Source organism: Mirounga angustirostris, unplaced genomic scaffold (genome assembly GCF_029215605.1).
Source record: "Mirounga angustirostris isolate CCGP_5_RB_7025 unplaced genomic scaffold, mMirAng1.0.hap1 SCAF_5, whole genome shotgun sequence".
Taxonomy (NCBI): Eukaryota; Metazoa; Chordata; class Mammalia; order Carnivora; family Phocidae; genus Mirounga; species Mirounga angustirostris.
Genome location: NW_026991713.1, coordinates 8,315,441 through 8,334,045, shown reverse-complemented (window position 1 = coordinate 8,334,045; position 18,605 = coordinate 8,315,441). Strand labels below are relative to the sequence as shown.

At 45.1% G+C, this 18,605-nt stretch overlaps 1 protein-coding gene across 7 annotated transcripts in view; it reads right to left on the bottom strand.

Moving 5' to 3' along the window:
• The window catches only part of MRTFA (myocardin related transcription factor A), a 196,412-nt gene that overhangs the window by 17,376 nt on the left and 160,431 nt on the right, over positions 1–18,605 (bottom strand). For all 7 annotated transcript variants that reach the window (XM_064590573.1, XM_045872474.3, XM_054506798.2 and 4 more), the window contains one exon: positions 1,017–1,072. In XM_064590573.1, coding sequence (XP_064446643.1) covers positions 1,017–1,072 — 56 coding nt within the window. The remainder of the gene's footprint in view (positions 1–1,016; positions 1,073–18,605) is intronic.

Here is an 18,605-nt window from a genome sequence, read left to right as displayed (position 1 = left end):
GTGGAAGTACTCCGTAGGTAACCGTGGTTCTACTGAGCTCCAATTAGCTCCTTGTGTACTTGAGAAGCAGTCCAGGTAAGGGCACCAAATCTTACAACTGGGTCAGGGGCCCAGACAATCCCCCCCATCCCACCCCGGTATACTCCACTCCTCCCAGTAACTACGACGGCGCAGTTTGTTACTGCTTTGGTTCCCGGCGTCGGTGACCTGATTCTTCCCACTCACTCTAAGAATTAATCATAATTTTCCTTAGAAATTTTTAAAAAATAAGGAAGACAGTAAGAAAGTCTTAGAAGTAGATATTTCACTCTCTGAAAGAGCTGCGGATCTTACAGAGCCCTGACCTATATGGTCCTCCACTGGGGAGGTTCTCTTTCCTTGTCTTTTATGTAAAAGAAAAAAGTGAAGGGGGTGGAGGGGAAGCATGTTCTGATGACTTCCCCATCTCTGTCCACACTGGGCAGTAGAATATCCCCCTGAGGCCCCTGAGGGAACTGAAACCAAGGGGGGGACAAGGCAGCAGGCCAGGTGCTGTAGCAGGAACCGGGGCTCAAACCAGGGGCCCAGCTTCTGCATCCACCGCCCCGAGTGGACACTGGCTACTCAGGGCACATGGAGACTAGTGAGGTTTCCTGCTCCTTGGAATGCCCTTCCTGGAGAGGCGTGGGTAGTGCAGCCACGGACGTGGAAGACCAGCCCCTCAGCAAACTTTTCCATGGCTGGTGTTCATGTCCTAACATCTACAGAAGGGTAAGTGGAATTTGATGGGAATATACCAGCAGTCTCCAAAGTAACAGGAGGGAGGACTGATCATCATATACCCATAAACACAGTAAAGGAGAAATTCTGATCACATTTCACATCATGCTGTGAGATGGCTGGGGTGGGGACGGAAAAGAAAACGGCAGCACTCTGTGTCTGGAACTGAGGTGTGGGCTGGCCCCTTCCACTAGACTGGAAGGGACACACCAGCAATGCAATGGGCTCTGGAGGCCCTCAGGGAAGAAAGGCCTTACCCTGGCCCGCTCCAAGCTCCTTCTCTGTTCATGAAATGCAGCTGGACTTTTCAAAGCTGTTGGGAAAAGAATCATAAAAGAATTAGTTTTATGAAGCATCATGTGTACAATTTACAGTGGAGAAGGCATTTTAATTCAAGTTAATTTTAGCAACACTAATTCTTATCAGCGGAAGTGAAGAAGAACATGGCACCTGAGTAAGCACGTATCTTTATGGTTCAGCTACCCCATTAACAGTTTTGGTTACTTCACTTCTAATGAGAACAGTCACTGTTTAAGCTCAGGCTCTATAAAATGCACAAGTGGAATACAACTTAAAAAAATATCCTGGACCTATTACTAAACCATTAGCTGCACAATCAGTCAACCCTCCAGGAATATGTACTGGGCCCCACCTCATTCTGGTGAAGACAGGGACACAGGGACACAGACAGGAGTACAGCAGCATGTCAGGTCCACCTTACTTCTTCAACCTAATTAGGAATCACAAAGTGACCAAACTGAATGGGGCACTTACACCAGAAAGACCTATGTCTGCTTGGATGCCATTTCCTTCTTCACTTCAGCTAATACAATAGTGCTGCTAAAATTACCTTGAATTTCATCTCTGAGGACTAAAAGACCTTCACAGTAATTGTATGGTTAACCCTGGTGCACACAACCAGCAGCTGACAGGAAGGGCTCACTACAGATCCTGATGCCTACCCCTACGCAGACCACAGCTCTCGACTCAGCAGACAAGATCAAACCAGGACCAAATCTCCTCAAATGTGGCACAATGAAGAGAGTTTTGTGTCAAACACTTGGCTATAAAGACAAAGGATGAGTTGGGACACCCTGAGGGTAAGAGGGGGAAAAGGCCTGACTCACTTCAAGTAGGGAACAACAGCAATAAGAGAGAAATTTACAAGACAGTGGTCAGTTTCACTTCTGCTGCCCTAGAATTTCAGAACAGCTGTGAAACTGTGTGTGGAGATAACTTTTGCTAGGCTGCTTGCTGTGGTAGGAGCGCAGGGGAGAAGCTAAAAGTAGCAAGAGCACAGATATGACCCTATCCTGCCTGGGCCTTTGTGCTTCCTCCCCCTATCCCGCTCCTGGGGGCTGGGCCTCAGCAACAACAGTCCCAGCAGAAAGATCTAAATGTCCCAGCAGTCCTTATTTAAAAAACAAACATTTCTAAAATCTTAGGATAAAAAACAATCATTTAAAAAGATCAGTTGAGAGCCTCCCCATCTTCTAACAGCAGGGGGAGCTCTAGATTTAACAAATAATCTCTAAGAAAAACCAGCACAGCCTCCCTCCCCACCTACCAGAGCATTCCAGGGCACTAGCCAGGCTATCCCAGCCCTAATCTGGGGAGGTCTTGGGCAATTCAGTGGGTAAGCAGACAGCTCCTGCACCTGCTTCTACTGGGTAAAGCTGGTTCAACTCCAAAACCAGTCTCCAAAAGCCCTGATATGCCAGAATCTGGTAATAGGATGTGATGGGCCACTCTCATGGAGGCAACAGTAAATACAAAGAATCAAAGCGAAAACTCAGTGTCTCCCCGACCACCCCCAGCTTCCTTTCTGCCTTATTCTGTACAGCACTCATCACCATCAGACATTCTTTCTAATTGGTTGACAGGACTCTTTCCTTTGTTTCTGACAGTATCCCGGGGCCTACGGTGCCCAGCACATAATTCATTCAATGAATTGATGAATATTCTGTAAGAAATGGACACAAGGTGTACCCTAGTGACAGGAAAGCGAGAGGGTTCTGTGGCAGAGCTGTATACTTTCTAAACTTTCACCTGCATGGCCAGAATTTAGGCTCTCATCTGGGTTCAAAACTTCACAGAAGTCCCAGACAGAAAAATCAAGGCTCAAAATAAAAAAACCTGTGGTGTTTTCCTGGGTTCTACCAATCATTAGTAGCGTGATACAGGGGACTAAGTTCTGGGTCTCATTTTCTTCTTCTGCAGAGTGAGAATTGGCCTGCGTCTCAGGACTCCTGTGAGTCAGATGAAACTGGAGTGCTCTAAAAGCAAGTGGAGCACACACAGATGGACATGAAGCGCTGCTGTCACCAGATGCCGTGATGCCACTGAACCATGGGTTCGAGTCCCACACACGCCTGCTAGTGTCAGCACCACAGCCACATACCTATCTAGAACCCCGGCTAGTTGGCTGCCTCAACAACCTACCTTGGCTGTCCCAAGGGGTAAGGCACAAATCCAATTTCTGGAAAAACAACTCACAAAGCACAGAATTTCTAGATGGAAGGGGAGCCTATTTTAAGGATGATGTAGCACCGGGCGCCTGCGTGGCTCAGATGGTTAAGCATCTGCCTTCGGCTCAGGTCATGATCCCAGACTCCTGGGATCAAGTCCCGCATCGGGCTCCCTGCTCAGCGGGAAGCCTGCTTCTCCCTCTGCCTCTCTCTCTGTCTCTTATGAATAAATAAATAAAAATCTTTAAAAAAAAGGATGATGTAGCACCAAGGGGGTAAGAGGTAGGAGAACCGGCTGTCGCATATATGACTTCCTGTTTGGTAAAGGAATTTTCAAGTAACAGCAAAGGAGAGATTAATATTTATGGAGGGCCTACTTATGTGGTAGGCACTGTTCCAGATATTTAAAACATGTTATCTGATTTAATATTCCTAATGATCCCATGTGGTAGGTAACACTCCAATTTATAGGTAAAGACAGGCTCCAGAGGATAGGAAAGGCTAGCAAGTGACAGAGTTAGGATGGCAACCTCACTCTACCTCACCCTCAAGTCAGACTTCTTCCCATTCCTCTGGGTCGATTTCTTAACTTCTTCAAAAGGTGGAGAAGGACGACCCTATCAGGTGGGGAAGCAAGGAGGCTTCAATTACAGGTACTGCCTGAACGGAGCGCTGAGTGCAGGCAACTGGAAAGGTCAGCTTGACCACAGCACTGAGCACAACAGGTGCGAAGAGGGGTTCAAAGTGACCGCAAGCACAGAAAGCCACGGTCTGAAACCTGGGGCTCACCATGGAGCTTAAGGAGCAGCCTCCAGCACTGGTACTAGGAAACAAGTGGGAGGAGTAATGAGAGACCAGAGGAATTCATCAGCTGCTCAGGGCCCGAGCAAGAGAACCAGAAATGAGGACCAAGAAAAGAATTCAAGACAGTAATTACCAATCCCACAAGATTTTATAACAACATTATAATCACGCTGAATCCTCTAGTACCAACCCACGACATAAGGACCCTTCTTCTAATTTTATCCGTGATGAAGCTAACAGCACAGTAACCTGTGAGGTCACTCATCGAGTGGCGGGCCCCAGCCCAGCTCTAGTTCTGCCTGCCCGTTCTTCTCTGGTCCCAACCTTCTGACACGTGTGTTGGTTTCTCCCAGTCCGTGAGTAGCCCACTCGCTCTGTGCTACTCTTTCCCCTTTGCTAACTCTGCTCTCTGAGAGCAGGTTCAGCAACTTCAATAGCTATTTCCAACAGAAGAAGGGAGCAGCGGCCCTCTTCCTCCAGGTTTCTGTCAAGATTCCTGTAGGGCACTCCTCGGGCTTCCGTGGGGAGAAACTGGAGTTGGGGCAGCCAGGGCACTCCGTGCACTGGGGCTCGGGGAGGAGAGGGCATTCCCGCGCGCATCCAGCCGGCTGTGCTGTAAGCCACATTGCAGCAATGAGGGGGAAGCTAGTGAAAGAGACGCAGGGTGGTAAAGGTAAGCCCCCGGCTTCCTCGGAAGAGTGAGCGGCAGTGCGTAGTCAAAATCACCTTAGGCTTCATAAGCAGTTGCAACAAAGCAGAAAATCGTCTTTAAAGTTTAGGCCTCTGCTAGTTGTAGAAAGACCTGGAAAGACTCAGAGTTAACCCATAAATGTGTGTCCAATGAGGAGGGCTACATTCGTCTCGGACCTCCATCTCCCTCCTCCTTACTGTCTTAATGGCTTTGCCACAGAGCCAGGATGTTACTCAGAAATTTCATTTCCCCAGAAACTCCTAGAAGGCAGTCTTTGAGAGAGAAGCCCCCAAAACCGATGCACACGTAAGAGCTGTGTATATGGCTTGCAAGCATATACATGTTTGGGGTGCGAGGGCAGCTCTTGACCCTTTACTCCCACTGTCTGGAAGCTGGTTCCACTGGGACACTTTACTGCTTTGTGTGCACAAAGGGAAGTGTGCAGCACATACCGAAAGGAAAAATAACCAAGCTCCTCACAGAAATCAAATGAACAGAAGTGGCTAAGAGGTGTGACGCTCTTAATCACAGTTTCAGTTCTAGATGTGGGTCTCGCCCCTGGCTGGCTATAGTCACCTTCTGTTCCCTCTCTCCAGTGCCCATTTTCTTTCTCCCCTTACATTTTTGCTGCCTTAATTAAATGAGGGCCTTGTGAACTAAAAAGAGAAAAATGGTTTTAATTTTTAAAAAAATATACTGCCATCAGCTTCCAAGGAGGAGTTCAATGCTACGCTCAGTGTATCCACTGAGCTTTGTGGCTTACAGTACAGGAGCACAGGGATTGAGCAGTCAGGATTTAATCTCGCACTAGACAGTAAGTGTAAGGACCCTTAATAAACCAACCTATAGCATTAAATTAGGACACTAAACTAGCCCAGATTTACTTAAACATGTAGGCAAGTCAAAGTCTTCTAGGACCCACAAGACAGTCTGGAAATGCATCTCAGTGAGGAAAGATAGCAATTAGCCATCAGGACTCCTTTCCTCATTATCCTCAAGGAGTACTTATTAAGTGCCTGTATCGGAATGTCACTTTATTAGGTGTTGACATAAGAAAAATGATGGTTCCCATCCTCAATAAGATACTTTTGCCAGAAGCTCACCACCAAGTCTACACTCAGAGGAACTCAAAGGCTATGAACACAGTATAGCTAACAGGAGTCAATGGAGTGCCACAGCCCAAGGAGGCTTTCCTTCAGGCAAGCCTGATGGATTTCTTTTTCCACTGTAGAAGCAGCAGGCATACACAGAGTGGATACATAAGTTGGGAGTTTGGTGGGGGGCGATAAACAGATTTAATAATCCAGGTGGGAAATCAGAAATATAGCCATCCATCCATCCATCTGTCCAAGAAACAATTCTTAAGTAACTGTTACGCTAGTTGTTGAGGACAAAGATATACAGAATAGGGTCCCAGCCCTCAAAGGCAGTTCATGGTCTGGTTAGAGAAAAAGACATAATTACAATACAAGATGGAAGTACAATTATAGAGGCAATTTAAAGTGCTACATAGGACAGAAGAGGCAAAATTCAGCTCAAGAGTGTAAAAACTCTCCTGGTAGATTTCACAGAGAAAACCCAAATGAACAAAACAGAAACACTACAGACAGACAAGAAAGGGAGTGGGGAGGTCATCTGAGGCTAAGGAAGAGCAAGAGCATGAAGGTACAAAGGAGCACAACAAATTCAAGGGGCTACAAGTAGTCTGATATGCTGGGACCAAGGAGGAGGTCATGTGGGGACAATGAAGTTGGAGGGGAGGCAGAGTCCAGCCCATGAAGACCCTTCATGTGCGACTGCAGGAACTTCTGCATCTGGGAAGATGGAGCAGACCTATTGTTCTCTATTCCTCCCACAAAGTACAACTTAAAATTCTGGATGTTATATATAAAACAAACGTTAAGATAGGGGTGCCTGGCTGGCTCAGTGAAGGAGCATGTAACTCTTAATCTTGGGGTCATGAGTTCAAGCCCCACGTTGGGGGTAGAGTTTACTTAATAAAAAAAGTAGTAAAACAAACAAACCAACCTAAGTTCATTCTGAAAGGTGAAGAGAAGAAGGCAAACTGGCTAGGGACCTTGGTGAGTTCCCTGGGTTTCCTCTTTATCTCATACATCCTGGACTTGGAGCTGAAGAAGCCGACAATCTGGAAATGCCAGTGGAGGCAGACCAAAAAGCCGCAACAAAACCTACTCTCACTGGCCAAAGGACCAGAAAAAGGGCAACCTCGCCAAACAGAAAACTTTTAGACAATAATCATTCTATTCTAGATAGACACCACAACAAACAGTGGCCTCACCCCCCCACCAGGAGTCTAGATTCCCCATCCTTGCAAGGCTATTATAATACAGCTCTCCAATACCCCTGTCCAGAGGTGTCAAAGAAGGCCAAGTAGGAAGCTGGGGCTTTCATTCTCACCAGCCAGTAATAAATACGATATGCTCCCCACCCAAGGAATAAGTAGAGACCAAACAGGAAGCCTGGACTTATAACCCACCTAGGAGAAATAAGACACCCCTCCCCTTCCTGCTGATGTCAGAGGAGGGATGGTGAAGAGTCAGGACTTTCACCATGGCTCAGTGATAACACGGTCACCCCCTGGGTGGCTCAGTCGTTGGGCGTCTGCCTTTGGCTCAGGTCATGATCCCAGGGTCCTGGGATCGAGCCCTGCATCAGGCTCCCTGCTCAGCAGGAAGCCTGTTTCTCCCTCTCCAACTCCCCCTGCTTGTGTTCCCTCTATCGCTGTGTCTCTCTCTGCCAAATAATTAAACAGAATCTTAAAAAAAACAAAACAAAACCCCAACATCGTATCATCCAAGCCCTGGATGAAGAAGAAAAAAGGTGAGCTGAAAATATTCTTAAATAAATGGCTGAAAACTTCCCAAATTCAGCAAGAGACGTAAGTCTACAGATTCAAAGGCTGAGCAAACCCCAAAAAAGATAAACCCAAAGAAATTCATGCCAGGATACATCACAATTAAACTTTTGAAAATGAAAGAAAAAACTTAAAAGCAGCCAGAGGGGAAACAATTTGAATGATAACAAATTTCTCATCAGAAACCAAGGGGGCCAGCAGAAAGTGGCATGGTATTTTTCAAGTGCTATTAAGAATTGTATCCGGAGATCCATATGTAGCCACCACATTAGCCAAGGGAGTGACTTAAACAGACCTGCATGGGGGGGTCGGGGGGGGTACTTCAAACTTGATTTTTTTTTTTTTTTTAAGATTTTATTTATTTGCGAGAGAGACAATGAGAGACAGAGAGCATGAGAGGGAGGAGGGTCAGAGGGAGAAGCAGACTCCCTGCTGAGCAGGGAGCCTGATGTGGGACTCGATCCTGGGACTCCAGGATCATGACCTGAGCCGAAGGCAGTCACTTAACCAACTGAGCCACCCAGGCGCCCAAACTTGATGTTTTATATGAAAAAATAAAATGAGCAGAAACACAGCTGGTAACTGGTACATACTCATTTCACCCCCCATGTCTACACTCATATGCTCCCCCTTCCCTGCATCCCCTTTTAATTCTGAATCTATCAAACCTACAAATACACTGAAAGAATAATGAACAGCCCTATACCTCTGACCTCGATCCACCAGTTATCTTTTAGCCATATCTGTTTTCTCTCACACATACATGCACGCATATACACACACACAATTTTTGTTTATAGAATCATCTGAAAGTTGCAGATATCAATCAAGACATTTCATCCCCAAATTCTTTAGTGTGCATTTCCTGAGAATAAGGACATTCTCCTACAGAACCAAAATATCTTTATCACACCTAAGAAAATTAACATTGATTCAATAATACAATCTAATTTACAGTTCATATTTGAATTTCCTCAGTTGCCCCTCAGAATGTCTTTTTATAACCTTTTAGATTTCCCCCCTCAATCCAGGATTTAATTGAGAACCATGCACTACATTTGGTTGCTGTCCCTTCAGTCACAATCTAGAACAGTACCTCTTGCCTTTTTTGGTTTTTGTTATACTGACCTAAGTATCTAAGCCATCTGTCTTGCAGAAAGAATGTCCTATATTCTGAATCTGTTTCCTCAAGATTAGATTTAGGTTAAACACTTTTGGCAAGGAGACTACACAGGTGATGTGTAACTCTTAGTATTAGAAGACACATAACACCATGTTTCCCAACCACTGGCGGTGCTAAAAGTTTGAAAGGTGATAGGAGATGTCTCCATCTTAAAAGTAGCACTTCCTCCTTTGTAATTAATAAGTAATCTGTGGGGGTAATGTTTTGAGGCCATGTGAAAATCTGTTCCCTAACCACCACTCACCTCATTGTTTTAGCATCTACTGATGACCCCTGCCTGAAATCAATTATGACACTAGGAATGGCAAAATAGTAAGACCTGCGTCTTTGCAAGATCGAGTAGTAGTGATCAAGAGGCCATTTAGAAGAATAAAGTGGAATGACTGGGTGAAAGGTTGTGCCATTAACACTCCCAGACTGGGGATACAGGAAGAGTAAACTTGGGACAGGGTGGGAGACTGTGTTCAGTTACCATGTGATACGAGTTGATCATAAGACATCCTATTAAGAGATGTGCAAGTGTGTGCATGTGTGTACATGTGTCTGTGTGTGTGTGTGTGGGTGCGCACGCATCATGTCATCCAAAGATAATGTGACAGGTTATGTAGAAACAGAAGATAATTCCCAGGGTGAATCTTAAGAGAATCCCAGAATTTAAGTGATTCAATTCATCACTAATGATGAAGAGAGCCCAGCAAAGGAACCTGAGGCGGCTCTCGGAGGCAGGAGAGGGCTAGGCAGAGCTGATATCAGGAGTAAGCCTCAAGAACGAGAGTAGGTAGAAGAGAGACGGCAGCAGTGGGCAGGTTAGACAAAGTAAGGCTTGCACAGTATCCAGAGGATTACTGACACTTAGGAAGTGGCTGCTGGGGGTCCTGGAGCCAGGCCAGCGGGCTGCCAGGGCACACTATGCACCAGGTGGAGAAATCAGAGGTGAAGAAATGGGGTCCGGAGGTTTATGTCCCCTAAGAGGTTAAGATGTGCTAACAGTTAATTACTCGTTCTCCCAATAAATATTTACTGAGAGCCTACATGTCAGACTGTTTTGGTGCTGGGATAGCCATGTTCTCCTGCAGTTTACACTCTAGCGAAGAATGATACATAAAACAAATGAACATATAACACTGTAGGAAGTGATACGTGCCACAAAGAAATATAAAGCAGGAGTTGAATGACAGAGTCATTCTATGGGGGCAGGAGCATTTCACTCTCCGGAGGGTTAGGAAAGACTTTCTGGTGTGCCATCTGAACAGACACCTGAGGAAGGGGGTGAACCCTATAACCATCTGTTGGAAGAGCCTTCCAGGCAAGAAGAGCAGCAAAAGCAAAGGCCCTGGGTGGGAACCTGCCTGAAAGACAGAGGGTATCCAGGAGGCCGGGGTGGCAGAGCAGAGTGCACAAGGAGTGGCAGGATACGGAGAGAGAGGTGAGAGAGGGCCCTGTAGGACTTCGGGCATTACTCTGTTTTCAAGTGGTACTAGAGGAAATGACATGGGGAGAAGAAACAAAGTAGGATTGTGTCTACCAACCTAGCGATGGACAAAAAAGGCTCCCATGAGTAACGCAAACAGAGTTGCTGCAAATGGCTTCCATGTTCTCCCTGACGTTTGTACAGTGTGTTGGGAATTACAAGGGACTTATTATTTTCCACAATTCACACTGGAGAACTGACTTGCCTGAGATCACATCCTAATCAACTACAGAATGGAGACTAGACTTTGGTTCTTATGATACTATAATTCAGATTTTTCTATAATTTTTATTTGTGTGTATTTCAGCATAACAGAGGTAGGAGGAGGGGATGGAGATGGGGGACACAAAAGATAATCTCTGATCACATATCTTTTTTCCCCCCAAAATGTGTTAGTTACAAAACAAAACAAAAAAAAACACAAACAAAAACCTCAGTGATTTTAATCTCATCTTTCGCATTTTGCTTTCTTCTCCTGGCTACTCCTCTGGAAAGAGATGCTGCCTTGTCCTTTTCTCTAATATTGGCAATGGGACAGAAGGGAGGACTTCAGATATAACCTCAAAAAATGTCAAGGGGACACACATTCTCCCATTCCTTTTTCCTCCAGTCCTCTTCTGAAGGGGCCAATATAGCAGAAGGAGTCACTATATAACCAAACTCCTTCCAAAGTTAATGGAGCCTTTTGCCACATCCCTTAGCCTAGCACAGAAGTCTGTCACACCACTCCAGGCAGTTCATTAACTTGGCCAAATGGACCACTGACATGGTACGGAGCCCCCAGCACTGGAGACGGGCTCATAAGCTGTCCAAACCTGGCCATTCCATAAGCAGCAGCCTCAACGGTCTTAGAAATTTGTCATCAACTCTTGAATCACGCAGACAGGCTATCCTCTATTTCAGAACTCCTGAGACAAGACAGTAACAATGATCTATACCACCACTAAAAATGAAAAGGGAAAAGATACCAGCAGCCTTTGGTCCAGTGTTCCTCCAAGTGCAGCTGGAGAGTCATTGGCATTAGCATGTCTCTCTCTGGGATGCAGATTCCTGGGCTTCAAGACTTTTCCTCTTTATTTAGCTCTCTGAGGATTCTGGTGCCACTAAAATTCAAAGCCCATTGTTTCCTAAGTCCAAAAGACAGAGGAAAGGTGGAACCGCAGATGAGAAAGGATCTTTATTTGCTCACACTCTACCACCAGGGGCTAAGTCACCACAAAGTACACCTAGTAAGGACTTGATCACTTTTTTCAACAGCTTAGTTCAAAATTTCAACTCTGCTAGCTATGTAGGTGCCCACAAATTAGTAGAGTTTAATCTCCTGAGCCCCTTTCAGGTTCACTGCTCTGGGTTGCAAAGCGTGCATTTTTGAGAATCAAAGGATCAGGTCTTTTTGCCATTCCCCTCACACCCCGGTGAGGGCCTATTTCAGCTGAGATGGATTCCATACCCTACTGTTTGTATCTAGAGCCTGGCGATCACACTCAATAGAAGGCGGCTATAGAAAGGTAGTGCAAGGAGCCCAGAGGACTGCTGGAATCAGGGGAAGGACACTTACACACCTGAGTGATGAAACTGCAGAAGTCAGCTGCGTCACTGGTGTATAAGGGTTTACACCACCTTTAGGTGTAACCAGAATCTTACGATTCTGTATCCAGGCAGAGCAGGGGCTCTTAACCTGGGGCATACTATACTGCTGCAGAGCATCTATGAATCTCCATAACTGTGCTGTATCTTGGGAACCTGCCTGGGCAACTGTGTGGCAAAGGGGCAGTGTAAGATTTTCTAAGGAGCATCAAGGGCACAAGAGAAATCAAGAGGCTCTCATCTAACTAAGGGTTGGTTTTTTTTAAGTTATTTATTTATTTATTTATTTATTTATTATTTATTTAACAGAGAGAGACAGAGCGAGAGAAGAATCACAAGCAGGGGGAGTGGGAGAGGGAGAAGCAGGCTTCCCGCTGAGCAGGGAGCCCGATGTGGGGCTCGATCCCAGGACCCTGGGATCGTGACCTGAGCCGAAGGCAGACGCCCAACCGACTGAGCCACCCAGGTGCCCCTAACGAAGGGTTATTATGATAGAAGTAGAAAGATGCCCCTGGCCTTCAAACCTCACAGCCAGCAGATAGAAGCCGCAACTTGGAAGCAATTTTACTGGGGGGGCTCAAAAATGAAGGGGTTACTCTCACCCCCAACTACCAACTTTCACTTTACTTCACTAACTATGGGTCCTGATCTGATGCTGTTTTCAACTTTCAATATTGAAACTGCAGGGGAAAGTACAGCAGGCTATCATCATAAAATTCCTATCATTAAGAACCATTAGTCTGTGACCTTCAGGAATTAGCATGGGCTTTTGAGCCAGGAGACCGGACTGGCTCTGCTTCTTTCAGTGGTGGTATGACGGGCCCCCTCTGAGCCTCGGTATCCTCATCTACAAAATGGCAATTCTACAAACCACTGCACTGATGACTGTTCGCACTAATAAAGTGAAAGTGCTTTGCCAGCTGCTGGAGGCTGTTAAACTTGAGGCATTGTTACTGTTTTAACTTTTTTTCTGTGCCATCCTCCTGCAGGAAACGGCATGCATGTGGAATCAAATGCTGACAGCTAACTGGGCTTGACTTCCAATTTTTGTCTTACTGTTTTTAGCTGTCATACCAAAATGCCTACGGTAATATCCCACAACAAAGACATTAACTGAAGAGTTGTGTCAACAGTTCCAGGGACTGGCCATGACAGTAAAAACCAGAACTAAGTCCATGTGAATCGAAGAACGTGCTGGGGTGGTGGTGTGGGGAAGGGATCACACGCTCTGGTGCAAGCAAGAATCCAAACTAACAATCAGAAAACGTGCTTCATGAACATCCTGTTTTGGTACTCAGACTTGCCACCAACCCTGTTTTGGCACCTGGGTTGTCACCCCCACCCAAACCTGCAGGAAAACCAACGACCAAGAATAAATGTAAAAGTGGAGACTCGGGATACTGAATCTTTTCTTTCCCAGAGTGCAAGCTGCTCCAGAGTCTTACAACCTTGACCCCATGGCAGTGAAAGAGACTTAAGACTGGGGAAAATCTTATATAGCATGAGTATCAGCAGGTACACTGAATTCCAAAAGGTTAAAATATGAGGGGCCAAAGATTGTGAACTTGGTCTTCGGATTTTCCCTTTGACATCTATGCCAGGCACGTTTCTGTTTAGCTCTCACATCACAGCCTAGCCTAACGCTCTGGATCAGTCAATTATCATCCCAGTGTATCCTCCCTGGTGAAGCACACACACACCCAAAAGCTACTGCCTCTTATTGAAGTCCATAATCAATAGGCTTAAGTCATCTGTGTAGATAAAAGCTCCAAATCACCTTTGCCCTTCTGCAGATCGCATCCCACTGGGCTGAAAATGTTAAATCACATCATCAGACACTATCAGGGCCCCCTTGAGTCTGTGATTCTTTATGGCTATAATTGTGCAGGTAAAATCTGCACAAGTGACTTTATAAACTCCTTCACTCCATTTATAACCTTGAAAAGAAGTTGGCCTTGGATATCTCAGGCACTTCGAGAATTATTATTTTTAAAGATTTTATTTATTAATTTATTTGAAAGAGAGAGAGAGCAAGCAGGGGGAGGAGCATAGGGAGAGGGACAAGAAGACTCTGCCTTGAGCACGGAGACTGACACAGGGCTCAATCCCACGACCCCAAGATCGTGACCTGAGCTGAAATCAAGGGTCAGACACCCAACAAACCAAGCCACCCAGGTGCCCCCACTTCAAGAATTATTAAATAAAACTGAATACTACAGTACTTTTTAGATATTAAATTGTATCAAGAACTCATATCAAGAAGACTACTTTTGATGGCCCGTTCAACAGAGCTCCCCATTGGATTCTTCTTTGGATTCAACAATGAATATGCTCAGAACATGAACATACAACGCACTCTAGAGTCCTATTTTGGGATTTGTTACCAATTGGCCAAGGAGGAGGTCTGAAGCTAGTCACTGACCACTGAGTGAATACACCCTATGATAGCAGGGAAGAGGTTGTGATATCTATCAGAAATGTAACATAACACCCAAGGACGGACACGATCAGTTGGTCTTCTCCTGAGATAAAAGAGAAGATTCCTGAGGCCAGGTGCCTGACACAATTTTCTCTGGGCTTCATATCTAGGACCAGGTTAGCCCCAATCCTAGGACACACATTTTACAATGGTATTTCTCAAATGCCATGTCACCTTCGTATTCAACTACAGTGAAAGGGTCACATTTCTGGGCTAAAGAAACATCATCTCAATTAGGCAGGGTTCTCTGCATCTTAAAAAAATTTTTAAAAAGCTATACTGTACACCTGAAACTAGCCTGTTATGTTAATTATATATCTATTTTATTTTATTTTAAAGATTTTATTTACTTATTTGTCAGAGAAAGAGAGAGAATGGCAGGCAGAGGGAGAAGCAGACTCCCTGTTGAGGAAGGAGCCCAATGCAGGACTTGATCCCAGGACCCTGGGATCGTGACCTGAGCCGAAGGCAGACACTTAACCGACTAAGCCACCCAGGTGTCCCTAAAATTTTATTTTTAAAATATTTATTTATTTAAGTAATCTCCACACCCAACATGGGGCTCAAACTCACAACCCTGAGATCAAGAGTCACATTCTTCTGACTGTGCCAGCCAGGTGCCCCAATTCGATCTCAACTTTTAAAAAAGAAATAGGCAACTAGCGCTTTTATGGAAAGATACCTATGTATCTAAAAGAGCCAAATGGATCACAGGAACATTTGTGAGGGTCAGTATCTAGAAGAAGCGCGAGCCTGAGGGCACGGACTGGACCAGAGGCAGTGGGCAAACTGCGGGGTTTGAGGGACGCCTTTTCTGGGCTCCTACTGGAAAGGGACGCGGGCCACAGAGACTACCACAGGGCTTCTAGCAACTCCCAAGTGGACTGGAGCAAATGGGAAATGATGGAAGCCCGGGTGAGGATCGGCTCTCACCCCAGCCCCCACCTAGACAAAGTAACCACTTGGGCATAAGTCTTGAACACTGAAACACTTCACTTAAAACAAGACAAATGACATTTCCTTGAAGCCTATGATTTTGTCATCTTAAATCTAAGTTTTAAAAGTAAAGGGCAATTCAGCCTCACACCAGACCCTCATCTGCCCTGGAATCACCACTGTGTCCCCACTGGTGAACATTTCTGTCTCTTGGCAAGTTGCCCAGAAATTTAAAAAAACATTATTTCCAACCCAGACATTTATTTGTTTTGTTTAAGAGAGGTTAAAGAAGAAACATCCACTGCCATGTAGACAGTAAGCTAATAAAATGATAGTCCTGTTAATATATGACCAAAATAGGAACAATCTTAACAGAACACCATGTTGTCCAGTGGTTCTTTGATTTTTAACAATTTTCAGCAACTGTTTTTTAATCTGTGGGTAGGGAGAAAAATGGAAGAAGAATTTTATTTATTGAAAAATAGTTCCTGGGGGCACCTGGGTGGCTCAGTTGGTTAAGTGACTGCCTTCGGCTCAGGTCATGATCCCAGCGTCCTGGGATCAAGCCCCCCATCGGGCTCCCTGCTCGACAGGAGGCCTGTTTCTCCCTCTCCCTCTGCCGCTCTCCAGCTCTCCGTCAAATAAATAAATAAAAATTAAAAAAAAAATAGTTCGTGTTCCGAAACACTGGTTTTGAGAGACATTAATGAGATATATGTGGGGGGGAGGGGGTAGAGCCAAGCTAATGCTCCTCTCATTTTTTTTTAAAAAAGATTTTATTTTATTTATTTGAGACAGAGAGAGAGAACATGAGCAGGGGAAGAGGGGCAGAGGGAGAGGAAGGGCGAGAAGCAGACTCCCCACTGAGCAGGGAGCCCGATGCCAGGCTTATTCCCAGGACCTTGGGATCATGACCTGAGCTGAAGGCAGACACTTAACCAACTGAATGAGCCACCCAGGCGCCCCAACTATGTTTCAAAAGCATGAACCATATATCACCTCATTTATTTCCAAATTAACTCTGTGGAGTAGGTAAGAAGGGTTATTATTTCCTTCTTATAAAAGTAGAAGTTGAGTTCAGAAAAGTTAACAGAGTTGCCAAAGTCACCTTGTTCCTAAGTGGCACAATAAGGTCTAAAACTAAAACACTAATACAATAGCCACCAGTCACATGTGACTATTTAAATTAATTAAAATTAGGGGCACCTGAATGGCTCAGTCCTTAAGCATCTGCCTTCGGCTCAGGTCATGATCCCAGGGTCCTGGGATCAAGCCCCCCATCGGGCTCCCTGCTCAGCAGGAGGCCTGCTTCTCCTCCCACTCCCCCTGTTTGTGTTCCCTCTCTTGCTGTGTCTCTTTGTCAAATAGATAAATAAAATCTTTTAAAAAAATTAATTAATTAAGATTAAATTAAATTATAAATTCTGCTCTTCACTCAAGCTAGCCACATTTCCAATGCTCAAACAGCCCATATGGCTAGTGGCTAGTGTTACAGAATATTTCTATCACTGCTGAAAGTGCTATTGGACAGGGCTGGTCTTATGGCTAGTTCTTTTGTTTTTATTTTTATTTTATCTTATCTTGGGCGGGGGGCAGGGACAAAGGGAGAGGGAAAGAGAGAATCTTAAGCAGGCTCCACACCCAGTGCGGAGCCTGACGCAGAGCTCAATCTCAAAACCCTGAGATCATGACCTGAGCCGAAATCAAGAGTCAGACGCTTGGGGCGCCTAGATGGCTCAGTCGGTCAAGTGTCTGCCTTCGGCTCAGGTCATGATCCCAGGGTCCTGGGATCTAACCCTGCATCGGGCTCCCTGCTCAGCAGGGAGTCTGCTTCTCCCTCTCCCTCTGCCCCTCCCCCCGCTCACGCTCTCTCTCACTCATGCTCTCTCTCTCTCAAATAAAATAAAATTTAAAAAAAAGTCAGATGCTTAATAACCAACTGAACCATCCAGGCACCCATTTGTTTTTATAGCTTTTAAAGATTTTATTTTTAAGTAATCTCTACACCCAACGTGGGGCTCAAACTCACAACCCAGAAAAGAAGAGCTGTGCACTCCACCAACTGAGCCAGCCAGGTGGCCCCGTAGTTAGTTCTTCTGAATTCTAGTAACCTGGGGGAAAGATCCCATGCTATCCCCAAGTTACTAGAGGACAAAGTTAAATTACAGCCTCTTTCTCATTACAAGAAATTCTGGGGCTTCAGGAAGTTGGTTTATCCTCTCAGGGGTTATAAAAACAAAAATCAGTTTTAAAAGAGCTTTACCAAAATGGATTTGATCCATATATACTAAGGAAAGAGAATATGGAAACTCAGTTTGGACATTTGGTGAAGAAGGATGTAAGTACTAATTCTCAAGTTACAAATAAAAATATCATTAAGAAGAAATTTAGCTTCAGAAGATAAGGGATCATAGTAATCAATCCTAACACTTCAAGCCATTAAATATCCTCTTGTCAGAGTTTAAAAGAAATTTCTTCTTGGTGCAGAGATTGCTATAATCAGATGAACAGGTTTCCAGCTAACGCTGGGGCCCCGTGAAATGACAAATCAGCTATGAGTGCTACAACTGGGCCACGCTATCTCTACGTACATCACTTAGCTAACACTGACAGCCGAAACTCGACAAAGGGTCAAACTGCAGAACTAAGGGCTAGGGAGTCAAGATACAGCCAAGTTTATTAAAAATACAGAGTGGTGGGGATTCATTACATAAAGCCATTCTTTACAGTTTCATTGTGAGATATGCAGGGCCTATTTGTATACCTACAAGCCAGTCAAAACTAGCCGACCAATTTGTTCACTGTTTCACATAGCAACACGTTTGAGCACCTCTCAGGGGCTAGGGAGTTTGTGAGTCTTCTGGACTGACAGCAACTGGCTGCCCTCTCTGAACTGTGCTGCCCTCACACTTTGGATTCTTCTAACCATTCGGTGGTTAAACGTCACCAATGGCACCAGCTGGGTGCACAGAAATGCCATTTAAAGTGAAAACACAAGCTCACTCAAGCAATGGAGCAAGGTCCTTAGAGAATCTATCGGACAAAACTAATGATTTCTTCACGTGCTTGCCAAGGTACCCAGGTGTTTCCACTACACGCACATGGGAAAACAGTGAACTGAGGGTTAACAGTAGCACAGAAACATGCAACTCTACACTTTTCTCAAGGATTCACAAGAGAATAACAAAAGGCTGAGAAGGAAGAGACAGACAAGGTTCTTCTTTCATATTCAGAAAGATTACAGGAGACGTTTTTCTCATTTGTCTGGGTCAGAAGAACTTCCATGCTTTCCTCTAAAAGGTTATTCCTCTGTAGCAGCTCTCACTGCCAGAACATTTTTCTTCATTTTCAC